At 40.9% G+C, this 24,947-nt stretch overlaps 1 protein-coding gene across 2 annotated transcripts in view; it reads right to left on the bottom strand.

Annotated features, from left to right (window-relative positions):
• Nucleotides 1–19,588, bottom strand: part of NCAM2 (neural cell adhesion molecule 2) — a 529,363-nt gene extending 509,775 nt beyond the window's left edge. The window contains exon 1 of one of the 2 annotated variants that reach the window (XM_019528766.1): nucleotides 19,415–19,588. In XM_019528766.1, the coding sequence (XP_019384311.1) occupies nucleotides 19,415–19,469 (55 nt within the window). In that variant the 5' untranslated portion in view covers nucleotides 19,470–19,588. The remainder of the gene's footprint in view (nucleotides 1–19,414) is intronic. The other variant, XM_019528767.1, reaches the window with a different exon arrangement.
• Nucleotides 19,589–24,947: the final 5,359 nt, after the last annotated feature.

The raw sequence follows: 24,947 nt of genomic DNA, 5'->3' as shown, positions 1-24,947 counted from the left end.
GGAAGTGAGCTGTAAGAGTTCCTGTTTCTGCACATGCGCCCAGGAGGGAGAAGATAAATACTGCCTGCAAAATTCCTTTGTTGGTTCAGAGTAATCTGAGTTCTTGACTCTGCTCTGACCCTATTTGCAAATACACCTTTTGTGCCATCTAATGAGTGTGTGCCTGCGATTTTTGTGGCCTCCAGAGAAACGAACTGCTTTATGCATCAACAGTATGAAATCCAAGCACTAAAAAAGTCAATGTAAAATTTTATATTGGACTTCAAAGGGGGCCACCCAGTATCTCCACCATCATCTCTATTTGGGAGGCATGCAGCTCACTGAAGCAGAAGATATGAGAGCACTCTCGAAGTGGAAAAATGATATCAATGTAGTAGATTATGACAACCAAATCTCAAGTTCACTTAAATCTAAGTGAAAAACACTGTTAAAGTCATGAGCTCTTAAACCTGTGGGTGGTCAAAACATATTGAAGGAAGCAGTAACTAAACGAGGGAGGAATGAATAGGGCACGAGCCCGAGGCACCAATTACGAGAAGGTGCAACAGAATAGCAGCTGCCACTACCAGCCCACCACCACTGTGGACCAAGATAGAAAAAAATGCTTCTTACAATTCTGAAAGAACTACTCTCTTCAAATGTTTCCCATTAAAAGCATGAGCATCATATGTGCTCCATTAATAAAAATGTATCAATGGGTCTTTGCCAGCAAGCCTCCCTTAGTGATATCCCTCTTGTTCCTGCACAGCTCTTTTCTTGTCTTCAGCTGCTGACCTAAAATGCTATGGTTATGCGGATGTTTGTGGAGCCTCCCCAGCTTGCCATAGAGAATGATCAGTATGCATGTGAACATAGATATGAATCTAACATACCCACTTTTCTCTCCAATTGTTCTGTCATCCCCTCCTCTGCGTGAAGAAACCTAAAAGTGCATATTGAAGTTAACATTCTGCAGTATTCCTGGCATAATACAACGGCAGTAAGAGCACCCACCAGAATGACTTCCTTTCCCACCCCGCTTTGTTACAGTAAATTAACTATTTCTTGCCTTGTTCTTCAAAACTTGCACCTTTGTAAATACAATTACCCTCCAAGTTGCATATTTTATTCAGAACTTTCTTTTTTCTCCTGACTTTTTCTGCAGTAAATCTTGATATTTATGTGGCTTTACTGTTTACTTCTATATTTTGTTATTATTGATACGGCTATTTCAAAATGTAGCACTTGTAATGTGGTTTGAAAAAGAAAAGCACCAACACAAGTGGTCATACACTATTATCCCAGTTTTAAATAAGGGAAAAACAACAGTACAGCAAGTAAAATTTAATTGCAAGATAATCCACAAAAGAATGGAGTATGAGAATAAAAACTACTGACTCCTAGGTAACAGAGCTTGTTAGAGACAAGTTGACAACACTGCTAAGTTGACCTCCTTTTTTCTGTTCTAACCCATCCAGTTCCAAACCGATGATAACATGCTAGCAATCCAGCCCTCAACATCTCCCTTGAATAACAAAACAGTCTGTTGGCCCACTGAAGGAAAGCAATTTGGTAGAGACACAAAATTTACTTTCATCCTTCAAAGAGATAAACCATGAGAGTGATTATTTCAAAACTCTGAAAAACAATCTTGACAGTATCATATTTTATTGTAATTACTGCCACAGTGAACAGAGAATACCAAGCAATGTTTGTATCAAGGTCTTACGGAAACTCTGGCTATTTTTTCTTAAATTTCCCAGCAAAGGCAGTATTTGGGGGTTTTTTTATTTCTTCTTCTTTTAAAAATCAATGACTACTTTGAACAGTCTCAGGGGGATATTCCTCACATTATAACAGACTTAAACTCTTAAGCTTAGACTTTTTCCTAAAATAAAAGATGCTGCTTAGTTGGTTATGATCAGTACACAAATATACACATTACAGTTTCACGCAGCCCGGAGAGTAGACATGGACAGATGTCAGAGGGCATGGACCAACATAACAGACTTATTTAAATGCAGTTTAAACCTGAAGCAGACAGACATACAAGCCTGTCAAAATAGTGTAAAGCTGCCTGGAACAGTTCAGAAGTAAACTTGGAAAATAAAGTACTATTTTGAACCAGTTCACTGAGTACTACTATGTCAATATGATGTGTGGACATGAAGCATTCTGTGACATGGGTCTAGTCAGTCTTCCAGGCATCCCACACCACAAAACTCCATGCTACTGTTAGAACCAACTACACTGGTGTGTGAATTACCTGCCCCTTTCCCTCTCCTCTCCGCTTTTGTTGGCACTCTCTAAATCAATACGCTGCCTTGTGCTGCTGGTTCACTAAAAGCAATTTTTCAAGCAAATTGCAAAGTCTGGTCAAGTGTAGGCTACTGAATTTTTCTGAACTCATCTTTAGGAAACAAGAGTAGTCAAAACGCTGCTTTTTAAGCAGAAAAGTCAAAACACCTCCAGCCACAGCTCACTCACCCCACGGACTACCAAAGCAAAAGGTATTAGCACCCTCCCTCTCCACTCACCACTGCAAGTCATGCTGGGCTGGGGTCTCAATTCCACTCCTTGGCATCACAGCCACAGTACTTCAATGTCTAAGATGACAGCTCCACTTAAAACTCTAGGGCATCGTACACATGGCCCCAATCCACAATTGAGAAATGGTTCCCAATCGGTGACATTTTGGAAAAATTCAGTTGTTACCTGCATTCGTATCCAGAACCTGGGTACTCAGAGGTCTACGCAGAATTAATTTCTAGATGCATCTCAACTAAAGCCCAGAGAATGGTTGAATTATCATATTGGTCAACCTCCCCCTCAGGCAGAGACCCTCTTGGCAGAAACTTCAGAGAATCTGGTGTGCTCTGATCCTAAGGAATAAACTCGAGAAAATGAAATCAGCAACTCGGTTGCCAGGTTTGATCCTGTATTCTATAAAAAACAGGAGAAGGATCTTGTCATTACAGAATTTCAGTGAAAATCAAAAAAATTGGACGGAGTTCAGACCTCTGCCGCAGACTTCCTAGGTGGCCCTAGGTAAGTCAGTCAACTGGTATCTCACTTCATACTAATAAAATGGAAAATGAATACTTCCTTTCTCCCTCCCTCCCTTTGTTAGAGGGACCCTTTCTCACTTAAAGGGTTTACAGTACACATCAACATATCTCCACATATGTTTGTGCAGTGATAAAAAAAATGGTCCATAATCACAGGCAAGAACTTCTTATAATAAAAATAAAGAGCATAATCCACTGAATAGATGACATGGAAACAACCAACTTGTCTGTACAGCATATATTGCCAATTTGCTTCCAACTCAAGAAACCTTATAAAATTTTATGAATACAAAAATAATCTTTCACAATAAATTAAGGATAAATATCCAGTCTTGAGTCTTCTCATTATATATACTCATTATATACATATACATATATACACACATATATACACATACATACACACATATACACTTCATTCTACAGCACTTTATGCAAGCACAGCAAACCACTTTACTGTATAAACGTGTAAATACTAGTATCCTCATTTTACAGAATATGGCACTACGTCAGTCAGGGAAAATGACCTACCCCAAGTCATTAGCTAAGACATCAGAGAGAGTGGGACAGAGCTCAAATTTTCCTGTTGCCTGGTCATGCTTCATCCAACAGACCACAACAACAAATTTATCTCCTGCCTGCAGAACTGAAGAACTAAATTAAAACCACTCCATTACCATGTTTCTATGAAAACATCAAAAGATATATTGACCACTGACGGTACTGGACATTAATTTTACAGTGGGCAACAATTATTAATAAGCACAACTGCATTTTCATTCAAATGGCTCATTTCTTTCTAGTTCACAACAGGTCAAATCCATTCATGCAATCAAGAATTGTCTTCCACAGTTTGACTCTTAATATATGAAACAAATGATGGACTACAACAAACTACATGGACAGTCTCACAAAGTGTGGCACATTAATGGTCCCAATAAGGACAGCAGAAATTGTGCAAGTACAGGGGTCCATTTTTAGTATTTTCAGACATGGTCTGTGGTTGGTGTACTTACTCACCTGGTTTGGAAGACCCAGATTTAATGCCTTGTCCTGCCTCAGATCTCCAGTATGACCCTGAATCCCTCTGCGATTCAGTTTCCTTCTCAAAAATGGTATCAGTTCCTACTCACCAAAGCACAGTATGAATAATACTCTGTTGTGAGCCATTCATATATGGTAATACTAAGTTTTCAGACAAATAATAGTTATTTAAAGGCTGATAAATAATAGTGGATAGACAACAACAGAAAAACTGTTTTCCTTGATTTATCTAGAGTAGAAGTTCACCATCTAACAATGGCAATGCAAGTGCCTCATGTTGCCCTAATAGCTCTGATATGGAGAGACCACTGCTAGTGCTAAGAAAGGAAATGTCTACTCTCATTTAATCTTCCCTTGGCTTTTCTTCTAAACTTAACAGCAAAGATGCCAGTAGTGTCCATTTATTGCACAGATCTTTGTGAACCAGAAATTAGATAGGAGGGAAAGAAAATCACCATCCTTTGCATGGATCACTACTTTTAGATCTTTACTGTCCTGGAGAAAAAGACAGGGTTTGCTTATTTCTTGTAATTACCAGGAAAAAATCAAGCACTTCATTTCTCAATTGAGTCAGCTCTTTTGATGCCAGATGGGTCTGTACATCACTAATATGCCACTGTAACACCAAATAAGCCAATCTAACACCTAAAAAGGTGAGCAACTTTGAACCAGGATATTTACTCCCTCATAAAAATAAAATAATTGCACAGAAAGATTAAGTTTAGATTATATGTGTATTGTACACTGCCAGTAAACCAAAGTACAGCTCAAATAGAGATACTGTGCCAAACGGATGTAGGAGAAAGCTGAAAGTTAACTCAGTGCATCTTTACTTAACTTTCTCTCTGTTCATACTTTAGATGAGAAATCACCCCCCAAAAGGTGATGAGAAGGCAATATAATTCATTATTGCAGCAAAAATAACTCACCATGCAGCACTACTTCTGTTTGTTCTCTTACTGCAATTTTAAAGTATACGTGAATGATGTTCTATAGGGAATGTATGTTTAAAATGCCTTTGCTTTGCTAACTGTTGCTTCAAAATATAGTATTTTAATTTTTCTGCTTTAATAATTATTTACTATGGAAACCCACATCTACAGGGTAAATGGACTTATCAAACTTTGTCTTCTCTGGTTACATCTGAACTTGGTAAACAATAACATTACAACATGCTTATTTAAAATTAATTTAATTAATATTTGTTAATTACAAAATAAGTATCTATAGAGCTACATAATGCTTTAAAGGGAGTATGGAAAGGATAAAAGTGCATGCAGGGCTGGATCTAGCAGGGGTGCATGGATGCAGCTTCACCTTCTGCACTTTTCCTATCCCTTTCATTCTTGCTCTACCCACACATTAAAAAACAGCTTCCTGGGAGAGACAGCAGCATTTTTATTTGGGTACCACTGATGAAGTCGATTGACTTCATGTCTTACTATTACAATAATCCCAATTCATGCTAATCTCTTCATTCCACAGATCTGAACAAACCTCTGCCCTTCTTCATGGTCTTAATGCCCCACTATTCAAACTATCCTTTCTTCTGCAATTTTGCTGTCTGTGGCCATGTCTACATGAGACACTGAATGCACAGCAGTCACAGGCTACTGCACAGTTAACACTTTGCCATTCCTCAGCACTTATACAAGTACTAAATGACTGTGTTCGGCAACTGTTTATACAAGTACTAAATGACTGCATGGTCAGCATCTTATGTAGATGCAGCCTGTTAGACATTCCTGGCAATCTCTCCCTTCTACTTCAGAACCCTGCAAACTGTTTTTTAGTTTGAGTTAAAGCTTTAACTCAGTTATAGAAATGACTGACAGTAAAGTATTGGAAGCACTGTCAGGACATTTAAATATAATAACTAGAGGACTAATGAAACAATATCTTCTGTCTTATTGTTGTTTAAACTTAACAGGTCATCTAGCAAACTAGTGAACATTCCAATAAAGTTAATTTATTTTTGCTTTGACCTTAAAGTGAATGATATAGCACTAGGGCCCTAGCTTATCATCTAGTTTCCCTTTAACGGAACAAAAATGTGCATCATGCTATACGAGATGACGAAGCACATCATCAGCACCTCCCTTTTCAATATCCTAAATCCATCCATGAGTACATGTTTTACATACCCAAATACTCTTGCCAAAATGTCATGGTTCTACAGCTATTATGATTATTTTGTAACTTCTCATCAGACTATTTCCTGGACATGATAAAGATTTTATTATGAATAAAACAGACACAGAGAATGGAAAACTGATGCATCTTGTAGAGAACATATTTTACAATGTTCACGCTGTATCCAATAGTCCTGTTGAACTTGGAGCAGTCCTTAGTGGAATAAATCCCTATAATAAAAGCACTACACATAGTTAAGCATAATAGGATCATCTTGCATAAAAAGCATTAATGGAAAGCCATCCAATATTCATAATAGTCTTTCAGAACTACAGTGAGGAAAAAAAAAAAAGGGCATACCAACTTGAAGTACACCTGGACCATGAAAGTAGAATTAACTCTCTCGTATTTGCAAATTTACACATGTTCCTACATAGGCAGATCTACATGGTTCTTCAGCAGAACCCAGATGTCCCTAGCTAGGCTCTGAACACTCCTCATATTGGTTTCTTATAGCTACTGATTTTTAGATCAAATATTCATAGGTGTACTTGTAAAATTAAGAATCATCAGTTTTTTCTGTTACTTCTGTTAGCAAAAATGAGGTATTATCACTCATAACTATTTATTTCTCTATGAACATACTTCCTGTTATTTCACTGGCATATGCTGCTCCACACAGCTCAGTCCTGTGAGGTGAGGTGGTGAGCAGCCCTCAGAGGTTTTCAGCAGTGCTAGCTACCAGGCACTGAGGTTAATCACAACTTCTCAGGACTAGACCTACTGGAATTCAGAATCTTGGAAAACAGTCACAAGTACAGGTTTCCCTCGCTTTATGCTGTACACGAGTTCCTGAAAAATGGCACAACTCAAATTTGCATAAAGGGAACCCACTTTACAATGTAACAAAGAGGGATACATTCCGAGACCTCAACTGAACTGACCCCCAGACCCATTTCTACCACTTTAACAAGATAAGTTTGGTACTCACCAACAGGAGACGGTACACACAAGCACAGGGCACTATCATAATGGGGATGGAAACTACAGAAACGTGTATCGCAGATAACGAGCGAGGAGCATAGATCCACACAGGAGACTATATTTTGGTGTATGTCACTTCCACAATGCACCACACAAAACAGCTGACTGTGGACTTCCAACACACTGACCGCATAAGAGTGAATTTACCTTGCATATATCGAAGTTTTGTTACAAAAAGGATCATCACATAAGAGCGAATTTGCACATGCAGAACCTGCATAAAAGCGAGGGAAACCTGTACATTCACAATGTGTCAAGGCAGTATTTTAATTCATGGTAGAACAATAAAAGGCATTTGAGTAAGCTCTCTGAATAAAAGCTTTGTGCTCAGGAAGCTCAACTGCAGAAAATGTGAAACCCTACAGAAGTTCAACAGGAAACATTAATTTGTTTTTCCAAGAAAATAGGAGTTGAGAACCTTGCATTAAAGGAGTTAATTCACTCTATAGAAGCTGTTTGCTTATTTGAGCTGAGAGCAAATTTAATATCAAAACATGTTTCCTCAACATAAAATGGTCTTTTCAACTTAAAAGGTGCTTTACTGTTTTAATTTTTTTTTGTGCAAGATTTTTCTTTTTTTTTTTTTAAATAAAGAAAAAATCTGGTTTTTGCAAAACATTAGTTAGGTTCCCATTAAAAACTATTTTTTTCCTTTTCTGGCGAGGCAGGGGAGGGGGCAGGTGACAGGGCGGGAATTCAGGTTTTAGTGTAAAAACCTGAGAAGAAAAGCAAATATTCTTTGAAAATTAAGTTGTTCTTTCTTATCAAAAGTTTTCCATAGGAAACAATTAAATTTCCCTATTCACCTCTACTATTCATACATAACACTTCCCCAACAGTACTCCATACTAACAGAAGAGTATTACAAAACAGGTAATCATGGGGGTGAACAAACTGAAGAAGCTGGTTTCTTACATCTCAATGCAAAAAAGGCCTTTTACTATCTTCAAATATTCAGAAATAGGGCAAAGTATAAAGGTTAGTTTTAAAAGCCTGTTCTACATACCTCAAGGTATCAGGCAGCTCACGAGTGCTGAGATGCTGGGGCGCACGGAGTGTCCCACAGGAGCACAGGGAGCTCCCCAGTGTGCTTGGCAGCAGTCCATTTCTGGGTCAAGAAGCACTTCCGATCCACTTCCAGGTCCACCAGGGAGCATGCTGGCCCCGCCCATGACCCCACGGCTTGGCAACTGGTACCTAGTGGGTATGGGGGGCACTCAGGATCCCCTCGCAGCTAAGTGGTCCCATGGCCCCCCCCCCCGCCCTCCTGGGTCTGGGGGTCACCCAGACCCGAAAGGAAACACTTCCGGGTTCGCCACTGAGCACACCAGGGGGGTCGGAGGGGGGGGAAGACTGTACTCCTGTGGGACACTGCATCCTCCCCAACATCGCAGTGTTCAAGCTGCACCTGGTACCTGGAGGTATGTAGAAAAAAAAAATTAACAGTTGTGTCTATGGCCAAATCACTGATTCTCCAGATCAGCACTGCATATTCAGATTCGGATTCGGCTGAACCAAATCAGGAACAGTGATCTGCATCAAGTAACTGAATCACTGCCCCTGATTTGGGCTGAATCCGAATCAAATACAGCCTGTCTAGCACACCCCTATCAATTAACATTGTTTTAACAGTAATGTAGTTTCAGAACAAAAATCTACTGACACCATAGTAAGACATACCTGTAACCAAATTATGCAATGTACAGTAAAACTAGGTTGCATCAACTCTGTGAAAACATTCACCTGCAAGACCATCCAACAAGCAAACAACTGAAGAAGTTGCCCAAATTTAGAGGCCACGTTGTTAAAATGAAATAAGTCACAGAAATCTAATGCAAGCCCATTCCCAAGCGTTAAGAAGCTGCTGGTTTTCATGCCTGTAACTACCATAATCTGGCACAAATCCACTGAATATCCAGTCATTCAACCACAATGCTTCAATGAGTCAGAAACACTATCTGAATACTGAGCATATTAAGAACAATTTTGACTAGTGTCAAAAAACACAAACCAAACCAAGTAAGAAAATTTTTTCAAAACCCCAAAACTCAAGAGGCACGCGCAACACATACACAAAACATTTCCCAGTACAAAAGGTAAATTCTTTCATAAAACACATTCTGTTTCCAATAAAGATATGACTTGGAGAGCAACTAAAAGTTCAAACTTTGTCATTTGTTCCTCAGAACAAAATGTAGTAAATTAATTACTATTCTTACCAAGACTCATTTTATTTTGGTTTTATAAACATAAGGAAAACACACTCTCTCTCTCTCTCTCTCTCTCTCTAACAATCATCACAACTTTCTTTCAAGAGAATCCATGTATTTTATCAGCATGTTTATTACTTTAGTCTTGGCCCTCCTAAACAATTAAAGTAGTACTCATACTTGAGTTACTTAACTACATATGCTACAACCATGCCCACCAGGCTTTTCTGTTCTTTATCCAGGAATGATTTCCACTTCTTTTGAAGTTCAACTTCAAAATTACTCTTGCAAAATGAGGTCCTGGTGGTGTATCCTATTTACAGTTATCAATAGGTACTGAAAGCTGCAATCAACCTCACATATGAGCCTATAGGTCTCTGTATGCAAATCTTCTAGTGACTTCAGAAAGTGTTCCATGCATGCTAAGTTTGAAAATTTAGACCTAGAACTTACTTATATGAAATAATTTTCTAAAATTAAATTGCACAGCAGAGGGATAAACACAGTATAAGTAATATAGCATAACTAGCCCACATGAAAAGCATACCCTAGCTTTTCCCTACGCTCAACATAGGGTAACCACTTCACAAACATGTAAACATGAATATGCTGTATTACCACTTTATGAACATAATACTCATTAACACTCTTTAACAGTGATGTCTATCCTGGCAAGAATCCAGCTTAACTTTCAGATCCCAAAACTGAGTTTGCAAAATTGGAATTTAGGGAAAAACTCCTTTTTACTTGTAAAGTCAATGTGTCAGACAAGGAGTCATTGAGACCTTGAAGCAACTAAAAAGGTAATGCTTTTCATGTATATCAAAATATAAATCTGCTTTAACAGGAAGGATTGTGTTTGAAAATCCACGGGCATTTACAAGAAGAAAAATTGGTAAAATACTATCTTCTATCTTTCTGAAGCTTGGACAAAATTATGGGTTGCATGTTAGGCATCAAAGTTTTCCTTTCATAACTCTGTATGCAATATTCAGTTACTTCAGCAGAAGTTCCATATAATTTATCAGAAGGTGGAAATTTGACTTTGGTAACATCTGCCTGTATCCAGCTTTTACTTTCAACACACAGACACTTAAGAATATTCTGGAAGACCCGTCTACTAGAAAGTATGATTCAACAACATAAAACTGACTTGGGGGGGTAGGGGGAGGGAGGAGAAATATCTAAAGAACAATTATTAAAATAAATAGGAGTGATTCAGGGATGCAGAGCACTGGACAAAAAGCAACTCATTTGGGTCATCTCAAAGTTGACTGTCTCTTGCAACAGTAAGCAACTAGTCATATCTCACTCTCATAAAACAGTTTTGGACTTCTGCTCTGATTGAGAGTCTGTTCCAGAACCTCATTCCTCTGACACTTAGAAACCTTATTTAAATTTCAGCCCATTACTTGTGGCTGGTTGGTAGTCATTTGTTCTTGTGCCAATATTGTCCTTTACTTTGACTGCCCCCATGTACTTATGGCAGCAAATCACATCTCCTCTCCAAGCCCTTATTTTGTTAAGCCAAGATATTTTAGTCTCCTCTAAAACAAGTTTAACAGGTGACTGTAGTTCTCAAACTATAAACAATAATGTTTGGAGCAACCTCCATTCAATGTAAAAAATAAATAAATAAAACAAAAGAATGCAACCCATATCATTACTAATTGAACAAATAGCTAATCCTTCTCAAAATACCTAGTTCGCAAACAATACTGGGATGCGCACTAACTCCACAGAAAGCAAAATGTACCATCTTTTGGCATGACATAACTGGAAACAAGTATGTGCATAGTTTATTTTGCTTTGACTAGAAACACAATAACTGTCATAATTCTGGTTATACTTTCCCCATTAGAGTCAAAGAAACATTCTACACATTACATTATATTTAAGACAACTCTACTGTATAGGTGGTCTCCTTACATTTTAAAAGGAAGTTCTTTGGAAGAACCTTCATACTGTACAATGTCCACAACAGCAGTATCACGATTTCTCATTATTTCAGACCTCTCCTTCCAAATATTTCACATCTAACGTTTTAAAACAGCTGCTTTCACAAAGCTCTATAAAGAAAAGCAAACAAAATTCAGCTCTTTGCTACTATGTTCTTGTACTTAACTGCTTCTTCCATAACTGAATAATGCTGTGTGTTTTAATGAGATGAATATATTATTTTCAAACTGCATTGCACAGTAAGAGCCAAATGACCAAGAGTAAAAGCAAAATATTGAGAACAATATGATCTTGTCTAATAAATCCCCTTCCAGCACTATTTAAGACTTTCACTGTATATACAACCCATATGTCTGACTGATAAATAAACTAAAACTTTAAATGTAAATATTGTTTAATCTTAGTTGACTGGAAATTGAGTATCAAAAAGGCAAATGCAGATTCATACAACATGTATATTATTATGAACTTACATTTACATAGCATTTCACATCCTGGAAAATTCTGAAGAGATTTATAAAATAGTATTTCATTAGGACTACCAATCTCACAAATGCATCCCCCCTTCGCAGTTGTTTGGAAGTGCTCAGTAGCACTGCGCAGGCTTTTAGAATAATACACAGCAGCAACAACATATCTGTCCTACCATACATGCAGAATTTCAGGTGAGTAAAAAGTTAAAAAACAAACAAGCTATATCAAAGAAAAAATGTTTATCTGTTTGAAAGCTATGCCACAACATCTTCAGTGACTATGAATGCTGAAACTCCCATTTTTATGACCTTGTCTGAAAGGTGATACTAAGAGGAACACAAGATTCTCTTATACCATACCAGTACTGATGTCAGTACTTACTGGGAAGAAATGCCTACAGCTTCTGAATCACAAAACAATTCCTGCAGCATCCAGATTCTCCTTGAATGTTTTCTAAACAAAAATTGGTGAAGCCATAATTGATCCCCTATTTAGACTGTGAGTCTCTGTTAGCATGGCTACACAGTACAGCTGCTAGTAATGAAAATTCTGTCAATACATTAGACAAATTCAAAACACTATCCAGCTGTTCATACTATTTCCTATACTCCCTAAAGTCTACACTGAAGCATAGGTGAAAAAAATATATTTCTATTCTAAAAATTAAAAAAAAGAAAGAAAGAAAATGGAAAAAATATTCCAGAAGTCTTTTACAGTAGTTTATTTACAAAGGTAGCATTTCTTGTGGTAAGATGATCACAAGTTTATCACATGGTAGCACCAATATTGTCCATAATGACTCCTTAAGTACTATAAAACAAATGGAAAAAATAAGGAAAGAATTCCTCCTAAAAACAAGTCCCCTGTGTATGGCTCTCAGGTATAGTCTGATCGAAGTCAATGGAAATATCCATCCAAGTAAGGGAAGCCACCAGCTTTCCAGAAGTTTAATAATTACACCATAAATATCTCACTGTACAGTATATCTTTCTTAGGGTTCAGGAGTTCATGCCTCTGCTTCTGTGCCAGGTCATTAAGGCCATAAATTCTGAAGCACAGGCCCATATCTATGTATATTTTATTAATTAAGCTTTCAAGGAAAGTGTACTTTGTAAATCACATCAAATACCCTTCATCCTATGCTGCATATTTTCAAAATCAAAACCATTCATATGGCACCAATTCATATGGCATCAAGGTATACATACTCTACAGCCAGATCCAAAACCCACTGAAGTCAATAGAAAAACACTAGTTAATGACAGAAACATTTGGATCAGGCCAATGGTGTTTTGATGGAACTACTTACATATTTAACTTTGGTCAAAAATTTAGGTACCCTCCTGAACAAGGGTTTAAATAGTGTGCAAACACAGTTTTCATATTTTTTGTTGTTGTGATGGTGATTGTTATCATAAAGAAAAGAACACATGCACATAAACAAAAGGTGCTTCTGAATATGCATATTTTCCTTCCGTTTCTCATTAATGTATAGCTGTTCTTACCAAGTGACATCCTATGGATATTATTTATTGTACAAATCCAATGATCTGATGCTATTTACACTGGTGTCAGCCCAGGACAGTACTACCAAGTTAATGAAGTTCTGGATTCAGTAGTGTAATTCACATCAAGATTTAGAAGGAAAACAAGCTTCTCATTTTCTTGTCCTGTTTTAAACTATCTATTTTAAAAGCATTACAGCATAACATTAAGGACCTTGACAGTACTTTATTACAAATCTGGCTCATATTACTGGGTATCTTTACGAAAAAGACCAGAGAGAGACCAGAGATGATTCGGGTTACAATTTAACAAAACACAATTTGACGAGGAAGTCAAATTATGTTGTTGAAACTGGCTATCAAGAAACCATGGAGGTAATTACAGGGGGAATTCTAACCGTTCGATGCGTTATGAGAAATTATTGAGTTTAAAATTAGCCACTGAAAAATGCAATGATTTTTCAACAGCTTAGAGCATGGATATTTTTACACACACAAACACACAATCATAAACTGATCAGCTCAAAATACTTGATTTTAATATAGTCTATCAGACTTAATATGACTTCTCACCCTACAACATACACAACTTTGCTTACCAAGCCACTTCATTTTGTGATCTTCAAAGCCATCAAATTTGCACAATCAACAATAATTCTAACTGTATCTTATAGCACAAAAGCCCCAGGGATCATTAACTACATTATAATTATTTGATATAATGACATATTTATTGTCAAATCAGATGCATCTAAGATAAAATGAGCCAAATCCTTAGCTGGTGCTAACTGAAAACGCTTCATTGCCTGATTTCTAGATATAAAAGACTATCTGTATTTCATAAGTGAAGAAATGCATATACTTACAATCCTCGCACACCCATGCACTTGCCCACATATTAATTTAGTGAAAAAAATTATACATCATCATTTTAAAGTAACACTTTTAATACCTGACTTGTTGTACTGGAATTAATGGCATTATCTGAACACTGGTATAACTAAAGGATTACTGAAGGGAATTTAAGAACAGATCAAGGATTTACTACCTGAAAGGAAAGGTCACTGAGAGATCATATTACCAAAGCCTTCATATTCCAAGCTCTCTTAGAAAGGAAGGAGGTAGACTTCCTTTAAAAAACGCTTTACAATTTGGTCATCACTTAAAATTCCCACTCATAGAAACATTTTTGTTAACTAAACAAAAGATTCCCACAAGATAAAAAAATATCTCTATTCAAACATTTCAAAATATTCAGTGCTGTCTTTCTATCACTTTATCCTGTAAATGGAGGAAGTTCCTTTTCTTGGGAATTGCTGCTTCTTCGTTTTCTAGGGCAGCTGCAAGCTAATCAAAACATTCCTGTTCTCCAAATACAAAAATCGTAAGTTTTTGGTAAACAACGTTCCTTTAATATCCATCCTCAAGACGCCACCCGTGGGTAAAGAATCATTCTCGCAGTTACTTGTATGCATCCCAGGGAAGGGCTTTCCAATCAACTGTTCTGTACCAGAGTTTCTAAAATATTCCTTGTTGGCTTGCAGTCCACTTCCTCTTGTGTGCATGTGTGTGTTCATGCACACGTGGAAGGAGGCTTATGATATTTGATTTTTATTCTGTTGCTCTGTAAAATTGTAACAACAAGAAAAAGAAAATATTCTAGGCTACCAGAATGTGCCTAGTTGACTTGAGGCAACTAGATGCTGAAGTCTGGGACAAAATCCTAGTACCAGTAAATTCAAAGGCAAAACCCCAGTGAATTCAGCAGAGATTTTCTACCTAGTTTCTAACTCAAAAGCAGACAAAGAAAGAAGTCCACAAACAGACTGTGTAACACACCTGGCCTCTCTGTTGAAGGAAGTTCCTAAAGAAAGGAACTGGCAGAAGACACATTTTTATCCTTCCTCAAATGCTCTTCCTACTACTCTACATGCTTGTGAGTTTGTTTTTTATTTAAGATAGCTAACCCGCAACAAATAGGTCTCCTATTCCAACTTCATTAGAAAAAAAAAAAAAAAAGAGTATAGTGAGACAAGCTAGTTAGAGAATGATCTAGAACCCATTCCAAGAAACATTTTTGGACACTTAAAGTCTTGAAAGACTACTTTCATTCACTGTAAGGCAGTGTCTGTGGTTACCAGTAAAGACTAAATGTAGCCTGCCTTGCTCTGATCCTGTATTTCTACACGCATCAAAAATACACCTAGTAAATTGGCTTTTTTTTTTTCCTTTGCTAATTAAAGCTGAGCCTTTATACACTGTATACACTATAAAAATGTTTGTAGCTGCAATTTAATAGCATAGCCAGTGAAAAGGAACTTGTTCCTTTGTGGTGAAAGTTAAGAACGGAAGTATCTGGTCGTCTTAGCTAATTATGACATAGATCAGTCCTTAAGTTACTTTTCTGCTATCATTTTCTTGCACTCAGCTGCTTAGGTTCAAACTGTTCTGACAACCTAAAAGGCAACATCACCGTTTCCTTTCCCTTCTAACATGCCCTTCCCTTTCCATCACCACTTTCCAAAGAAATATTTTCAATCATGCTTCTTTAAAACCACTGCAACTCTACTGCTAGAAATCCAAATCTTTAGCATAGGCTTTTAGCATGTCTAAAGCAAATGAACCCCGTGATCATTGCTGGGATTATTTTGATCCCCTTCTTACACCCCTGCATTAAGACAGGGTACTACGGTCTTAAAAAAAACACCCACACACACAAGAAAAACCCACCACTTGTTCTGATGTGAACGTTTGCTACTGAATCCTTCAAACGGATTGTTTATAGGATAAATTCCAGCAGACTGTATGAAGCAGCCTCTCGAATTTTATGAAGCATTTAAAGAAATGTTGAAGTTTACTCCAAGAAAATGAAAACAAAATTGCTCTAAGTCTTTTGCCTCGACAATGTTTTTTTGTTCCAGAAATCCCCATCACATTTTTTGTTTTTCCCTTCTCCCCTAACAACCTGAATGGAGATCTCTTCTTAGAGAGTTGCCCCTCCTGCTCCTATTCACCATTCACTGCAGCAGATCGAGACTGCCTGCTCCTTCCACTCCCTGTTTTTCTGATTTCATTTGCTTGCTCTATAAAACGGCAGTTGTCTGTTAAGTTGACACTGATGCCAACTTTCCCGGGTGCAATGCTACATAAGCAGTCCCCTCACATACAGATACACTCCCATCCCCATGCCAGAGGAGGGTGGGGGGGGCATTGCTAATTGCTCAGATTCAAACCCTCCATGGTATTTGGAGATTTCACTTTGCTGACTAACCTCTGCATTCGCAGGACAGCCTGGGAACACTAGGCAACCCTCTCCCACGGCAGTCAGAAAACGTGAGCGTGACTGCACAGCACTAAGCCGATCAACATTTGTGCATCTTACAATGCAACATATAACAAGGCCCTTCGCCAACTTGGTTTCTGCCAGACACCACAACCCCCATGTGTAGCCACCCTGCACCTAGATGGATCAATACGAAGGCTGAAGCTTCGGTGTACAGCTATGCTGAAAATCCTCCGGACTCTTTCTGAATTGCTAATTGCAATAGCTCCAGCACTCGCTCGGAGATGGTGAAAGCTCAGAGGCATTTCTGTAGAGCTCGAGAGCACCTAGTGGGGCTTTGCTACCCACCACTTCTTAAGCAAAATGTCAGATATGCCCAGAGCTCTAGACAGGACTGCAATTAAGCAGGGATTTGCAGTGCTACTGCCCCCTGCCTACTCCCCACCCCACAGCGCTTGCTTGCTTGGTTTTTAAGTGCAACAGTTCGCACAGTCACCTTTGCAGTGAACATGTCAGAGCTTTCTGCCTCGGTGATGGCTCCTAACAGCCCGCTACGTGCGTGTGTGCGCGTGTGCATGTGTGCACTAGCTAATCTGCATCTGATTATGTCACTCCAGCTCCTCTGGCTTGGGGGAGGAGGCAGCCGGAGAAATGAAGGCTTCACATCCCAAATGTCAAGCTGTGCTTGAAGAATGATAGAAGACAGGCTTGCTCTCTTTCTCCCTCCCTCTCCTGAATGCATGCAGCCAGATAGGAAGGAGCCAGAGCACCTGAATGGAGTTCTGCCACCCCCTGCTGGCAGAAAGGGAGTAAGGGGGGGAACGCCTGGACTTTAACCCAGCAGCAGTTCAGACACCTTCACTTCACTGAAAGATTTTTTTTCCTCCAGCTTCCCTCCCTAAAAAAAGCAGCATCTGCAACACACAACACGCCACACACAACACGCCACACACACACATACACATACACATACACACAGGCGCTCGTGGCCCTCTCCCCATTCTGAAAATTAGCTTAGTGATTTGAGATATGTTTTGGAGATGCTGGGAGTTGCAATCCCAGTTCAGCCCGAATGGCAAAAAACTTGCCTGAACAGTTTGAAACACTGCAGTTCATTCATTTACTACACAAAGGGGCCCTGTCCATGCGTGATATCCACAGGCACTGCCTCTGCTCTGCAACTCCCCACCCCCCAACTACAGGAGCTGAACTCCTGAAGTCATCCTCTAGGTAATACACCCACCACAGCCAATCTCGATTTCTGGGAGCATGTATGGGCATGATGTACAGAGGAAGATGAAAGCCAGCAGTTCGTACAGGTGTAACCTAAAGGTGATTTCGTTCTCTCCGTACCTGCCCCTTCAGACTTTTTTTTTTTTAATTAATAAAATAAAGACAACATATACACACACAGATACAGGCTGCTAGCTGCAAACATCCATATGCACTCCCACCATGCAGAATGACCCCGCTTCACCATGACCGACCATCCGCTCCTATAGTCCCCAACTGCCTGAAATGAACACAGTTCTCCTCCACTTCTAATGACGGAAGCAGAGAGACCTTGACAGACAAATTTCAAGTATGACAGATCACTGACAACAGAGGGGGACTCCCCCAACACCTCTTCGCCCCAAATCCCAAACAAACCCCAGAGGGACCAAACACAAACTAGATCTCTCTGCTCCTGCTTCCCAAATCTGGGCTGCAAATAAATAAAGGTTCTTCCAACAACAACAACACCACATCACACGCACACTGCCAGACTACATTTATTTTAAATATTTTTTTAAAATGATAGCCCATGCAAAGCAGCTAAGTGCACTTAGCATCTTCCAGTCTACATGTGCATGTGCGTGTATGTACACATGTGCATGTATGTGTATACACACACACAGAAATCCAAAGAAAAAATATGACTATGCAAAGCAGCTGACTGTACCTAGCATCTTCCAGTCTACACTGTGTGTATACATGTATGTCTACATGAATACATGTGTATGTATGCATGTATACGTGTTTACACACCCATAAAAAAATCCAAAGAAAAAAATGATTACCCATGCAAACCAGCTAAGTGCACTTAGTACGTTCCAATCTGTGTGTATACACGTGTGTATGTCTGTGTGCATGTGTGTATATGTGTATTTATATATGTCAATGTGCATGTACGTGTGTATACACACACACCCACCCATGCACACACATTTTTAAAAAAAGCCAAAGAAAAAAAGACAATAACCCATGCAAAGGAGCTAACTGCACTTAGCATCTTGCAGTTTATATAGATGTGTGTACACACACACACACACACACTCTCTCTCCAAGGCACAGAAAGCCCCTGGAATGGGAAAGAAGAGAGGAGAACGAGAAATACATCAATCGATACCGATGTCTCTCCAGATAGACCGATAGAGATCTCTCTCCACCTGCCCCTACGCATCACTCTCTCCAGCCGCCAGGTAGCTGGTCCGCACCTCTCTCCACCCCTGCTCTCCCCTCCCCGCACCAGGGGCTTCCTCCGGCGGATCCAAAGCAGACAAGGCACGAAGTTTGACGGGTCGCTCCTGCTGCCCGTCCCCCGGGCTGGCCCCCTGCCCCGGAGCGCGGCGTTACCGACCCCGACGCCCCGGCCCGCGTGCCCCTTGCCGCCGCGGAGCAGGAGGCGGCGCGAAGATGCTCCAGAGCCCGGCGGGGACGCAGCCGCGCTCCTACCTTGCCCGCCGCCCAGGAGCAATCCGAGCAGGCAGAGAGGCAGGAGGCGGCTCATGGTGGGAGCTCGCCCGGGCGGACACTTCCCAAGTTGGCGGTGGCCGAGCGCCGGGCAACCCGCTTCGACGCCCGCCTGCCCCAGCCGCGAGCGCCGCTCGCCAAGTGCGGCCGCGCCGCCCGCGCCGCACTATATCAAGGCGGCAGCGGAGGCGGCGGCGAGCGGGTATCCTTCCGCGAGAGCACTCGCACGAGGCCGCAGCACCCGGCTGCTGCGGGGGAGCGCGGGGCGGGATTCCTCCGCCGCTGCTGTTGCGAAGGGCTGCGGGGGGCTGCGCCCCGCGAGGGGACACGGGCCAGACCCCTGCCCTGTGTGTCTGGGGGGCTCGTGTGTGTGTGTGTGCGCGCGCGCATGCATGCATGCATGAGGGGGCACTGCTTCTTTGGACCTGGTTATGTATCAGAAACGGAAAGGGAAGGGGAATCTCTGTTTTGCCACCCTAATCTAAGACCTCATCCCGCCGGGCTGGTGCCGGAGGACCTTGCTGGAGCTGGGAGGGATGTATTATCCGTCCCCCCGCAAGAAGAGGTATTTATCTCCCCCATGAAGACATTTTTTTTATTCCTCCCACCCCAGAAGAGGACCTGAATTATTTTTTATTAACCAGCCTGACTTTTGAAGAGGTGAAATGATCTCTTACCCTCCCCCCCAAAAAAGGTTTTTATTCCCTCCTGCAAGAGGACCTGGATTTTTGTTTTATTAACCAGCCTAACTTTTGAAGAGGTGAAATAATCTCTTCCCCCACAAAAATAGTTTTATCCCCCCAAAAAAGGACCTGATTTTTTGTTATTAACCAGCCTGACTTTTGAAGAAATGAAATAATCTCCCCACCTCTGAAAATAGGTTTATTCCTCCCCTGCAAGAGGACATGATTTTTTTCTTATTAACCAACCTGACTTTTGAAGAAGTCTCTTCCCCCCCCAAAAGAGACTTTTATCTCCCCCCATACACACACACCAGAAGAGGGGATGTTTTTTATTAACCAGCCTGACTTTTGAAGAGGTGCAATCATCTCTTCCCTGCCCCAAGAGATTTTTATCCCCACTCCCTACAACAGGACCTGGATAATTTTTTATTAAGCAGCCTGACTTTTGTAGAAGTGAGATAATCTCTTTCCCGCCCCCTCAAGTCCTCCTGGGTCTGAGATGCTTCAGCAATAAACTTGTCACCTTCCCACCTGTGCCACATGCGCCAGGAGACAGCAAAAGCAGATGTGTGGTGACAAGGAGCTTGTTCTGTGCCCCTAGCAAAAGACTCGGGTGTTATTTCTGCATGGTGCCCTTGTAATGTTTCCCGTCGTTTCTTCTTCCAGGTCCTTTTACTGAGGGGGAAATCAGTGCGCAGACATTCAGTAATGAGATAACATGAGAGTACCCTCACTTGACACTTGCTGAGACGGTCCTAAGAATCCTGATGTGTAGGAAAGGGAGATGATATCATTAGCGCAAACTTGCTGAGCTAAGCAAGATATGTATGGCTAACCCTCAGTGGATGGTATCTTAGAAATGTATTCAGATAATCCTAATGGGGGGGGGAAGGAGGGCACATAGAATCATAGAAAAGTAGGACTGGAAGGGACCTCCAGAGGTCATCTAATCCAGTTGCTCTCAACATTTTTTGTACAAGGACTCATTTGTAAACATCAATGGCCAGTTCTGACCCAGTGCCTCTCACTCCCAACCCGCTTCCCCCCTACCCCAAGGCCCTAGCCCCACATTCTGGGGCAGAGGGTGAGTGTGTGGGGCCCCAAGTAGCCCTTTGCAAGCTGGAACTCTTCCAGTCTGCAAGGGAAAAGCCATGGTTTCCCACATTTTTTGCCTTTAAAGGAGAATCCATTTTTAAAGTTCAGTGATACATTTATGAAGTTTTTTCGCAAGCCTTTCATATCTTCTTGCCCTCCACTTTTGGGTCGCCACCCACATGTTAAGAAACACTGTTCCTAGTCCAGGCAGGATCATGGATTCACAGATGTAGGGTCAGAAGGGACCTAAGTAGATCATCAAGTCCGACCCCCTGCCCTGGGCAGGAGAGAATACTGAGCTCATATGACCCCAGCTAGGTAATCGTCAAGCCTCCTCTTAAAGACCCCCAAGGTAAGAGCCAGCATCACTTCCCTTGGAAATTGGTTCCAGATCCTAGCCACCCTGACAGTGAAATAGTGTCTTCTAATGTCCAGCCTGAAACTACTCTCAAACAACTTATGGCCATTATTCCTTGTTACTCTGGGAGGTGCACAGGTGAACAGGGTCTCTCCCATTCCCCGCTGGCCCCCCCGGTAAGTCTGTAGATGGCCACCAAGTCCCTTCTCAGCCTTCTCTTGTGAAGGCTGAACAGCTTCAGGTCCCATAGCCTCTCCTCAGAGGGTCTGCCCTGCTGTCCTCGGATCATGCAATGGCCCTCCTCTGTACCATCTTGACACTGGCCACATCTCTCCTAAAGTGTGGCGCCCAGAACTGGATGCAGTACTCTTAACTGTGGCCTGACCTGTGTCGCATAGAGGGGGAGGATCGCCTCTTTGGACCTGCTCGTGATGTATCTGTGGATGTATGATAAGGTATGGTTGGCCTTACTGACCACGTCTTCACATTCGCAGCCCATGTTCATCTTGGAATCGATAATGACTCCAAGATCCCTTTCTGCCACTGTGCTTTCAAGAAGGGAGTTCCCCCACCTATAGGTATGCTGCTGGTTCCTACTGCCCAAGTGCAGTACCCTGCTCTTGTCAGTATTGAATCCCATCCTATTCTCATTTGCCCACCCCTGTAACCTGTCAAGATCCAGCTGTATCCTGTCCCTCCCTTCTAGCGTGCCCACCTCTCCCCAGATCTGGTGCCATCAGCAAATGTGAACAGAGTGCTTTTCACCCCCTCATCCAAGTCGCTAATAAAGAGATTAAACAGTGCGGGCCTGAGGACCAAGTTCAGGGGGACCCCACTGCCCACATCCTTCCAGGCCCAATATGACCCATCTACCACCACTCTCTGAGTGCGGCCCTCCAGCCAATTTGTGACTCATTTGACTGTGTAGGCATCAATACCACAATCACCTAGCTTTTTAATGAGAAGCGGGTGGGAGACAGTGTCAAAGGCCTTCCTGAAGTCCAGAAAGACTACATCCACCGCGACACCTGCGTCCAATGATTTTGTGACCTGATTGTAGAAGGCAATCAGGTTGGTCTGACAGGACCCACCTCTAATGAACCCATGCTGGTTGCCCCTGAGCATCATCCCCACTGCCGGTCCTTCCCAGATGTGCTCCTGGATAATCTTCTCCTGGATCATCCCTCTTCAAACCATCCCATGGAAGCCAGGCCAGGTGGTTTATTTTTTTACAACATAAGTCAGAGGTGGTGGTTTTCCAAGGCTGCTCCATACTTAAACAAGCATCTTTATATATAACAGCAGAGAGAGTGGCAAAGTGACACATGAAAGCTTCAGCAAAGCCTTTTAGGTTAGGACCAAGGCTCAGATTCATTGATGTCAAAGAAAAGATTCCCAGTGATTGGAACAGTGATATAGGCCCTGAAGGAGAAAACAACTTCAGGGCATACTACATACACATTTAGGTGCCTTCAAGGATGCTCTCTCTGTTAGTCTTAGTGTGCAGCTACAAAAATAGACAATGGTGATAAAATAAGATGGGAAGATAATGAACTAATTCACTAGTGAAAATTTACAAGAAAGGGAAATAAAAACATTACTGCACAAGCCAAGAAACCCTTTACATGGAATACACTGGATGTCATTGCCATATTAGTTTTAGCTTTGGGATTGATATCATTTTGAAACATTATCATCCAACAGCACCTTGATGCATAACAAAACTTCAGTTGTTAGGAGGGAAGAAAAACAGCAATAAAAAGAATTAAAAGCCACCAAGCCAATGGTTACATATGCATGTACCTTAACTTCCTTACAATTCATTTAAAGAAATTGATTAGAGTAAGATACCAGAGACATTAAATACAGAGCTCGTCATCTTAATGTTCAGTAAATTTAAGAAATCAGAAAAATCAAATATATAACAGGAGTGACCAACCTGCAGCATGTGTGCCACAAATGTCATGGGCAGCATCTGTGAGCAGCAAACAGCAGATCAGGAGGAAACGGGGAACGCTGCAGCCAAACAAAAGGTTGGTTCTCACTAATATATTCATAGTAACTATTTACTAAGTTTTACAGTAATGAAAAAAATACTCCAAGAGGAAGTAGGAGGTCCATGAGCACAAATGATCTAAATTTAAAGAAAAATCAGAACCTGAATTTTCCTACTTAGAATATAAACTCAAAAGAAGCAAGGTTCATATTGTGGGGAGGAGTTTGATCAGTGATGTGGTATGGGCAGTGTGAAAGAGTTTACTGTTCTTTTTCCATTTAACTGGCATTATTTCTAAGTATGACCTGTTTTCTCTGACCCTTTTACTAAAATACAATTGCCTGAAGCAGTGGAGAGTAGCTTAAATACTGACCATCCAAGAGGTATAGGGATTAGGGAAAGCCATTTTCTATAACTGAAGAAAGATCTTCAATCGAGTGTAAAATGTGACAGAATAATCACTCTTAGAACTTACAAATATAGACTAGAAAGAAATATCAAAATTGATTATTCCTTCTACATCCCTACTTATGTGGTGACGGGCGGCCATGGCAGCACATGAAATGAACAGAAAACATGGATTTCAAAGCACTGAAAAATCCCAGTTCAACACCAAAAAACACCTGCAGTATCTGTCATTCCTTAAATAAAAAATGCTTTTCTTCCAGGAGAATGATACATACTGACATAGCTTCATTTGGGACTGTAATGACCATATCTTGTTTGGAAACCAAAGATCCAAATTGTTGGATAAGTGCATAGTTAGAAAAGGAATGTATTCATCATTATAACCAAATATTTAAAAGAAGGGCAGCAATGCAACCACAATGACCAAATATGAAACTGTTATCAGCTACTGCAGCTCTAATCTGACACATGAAGAAATTGATGTTGTTGGGTCAACAGTATGTAAAATGCATACCACCAGCCACCACAAAGAATTAATGAGAAAAGGTCTGGAAAGCAAAAAACTGTGTCATCATTTAGGTGTAACCACTATTCAACTTATACTTTACATCTTGTCGGATAAGTCTGGTTTACAGCACAATTAAATATTTCTTGTTTGAAATGTTCAAAAGCAGGAATGTCAAACACAATGCCAATGGGGTGGATCCAGACTGGGGAGCCTGTCTATCTGGCCTGCTGGGCTAGTGGCAAACCACCGGAAGTTAGAGGGTATGATCTGCAGCAGAATTTGGGGCCTGTTGGCCCTACTGACCATGGCTGGTGGTGACAGTTGCACCTCCCGAGGCCCTTAATCAAGTCTGGACCCACTGCCCCCCTCCCTGCACGTGAAATTTCTACCTCTGCAGTGACCCCGTACCCCAGCTCTAGCTCATGAGAAGCCTCGTGGTTGAGGTCCAGGCTGAGGCTTCAGTGAGT

The sequence above is a fragment of the Crocodylus porosus genome, unplaced genomic scaffold (assembly GCF_001723895.1).
Source record: "Crocodylus porosus isolate Cpor-Errol unplaced genomic scaffold, CroPor_comp1, whole genome shotgun sequence".
Lineage (NCBI taxonomy): Eukaryota > Metazoa > Chordata > Crocodylia > Crocodylidae > Crocodylus > Crocodylus porosus.
The sequence above is the reverse complement of the archived record's forward strand: the minus strand, read 5'-3'. Positions and strand labels throughout refer to the sequence as shown.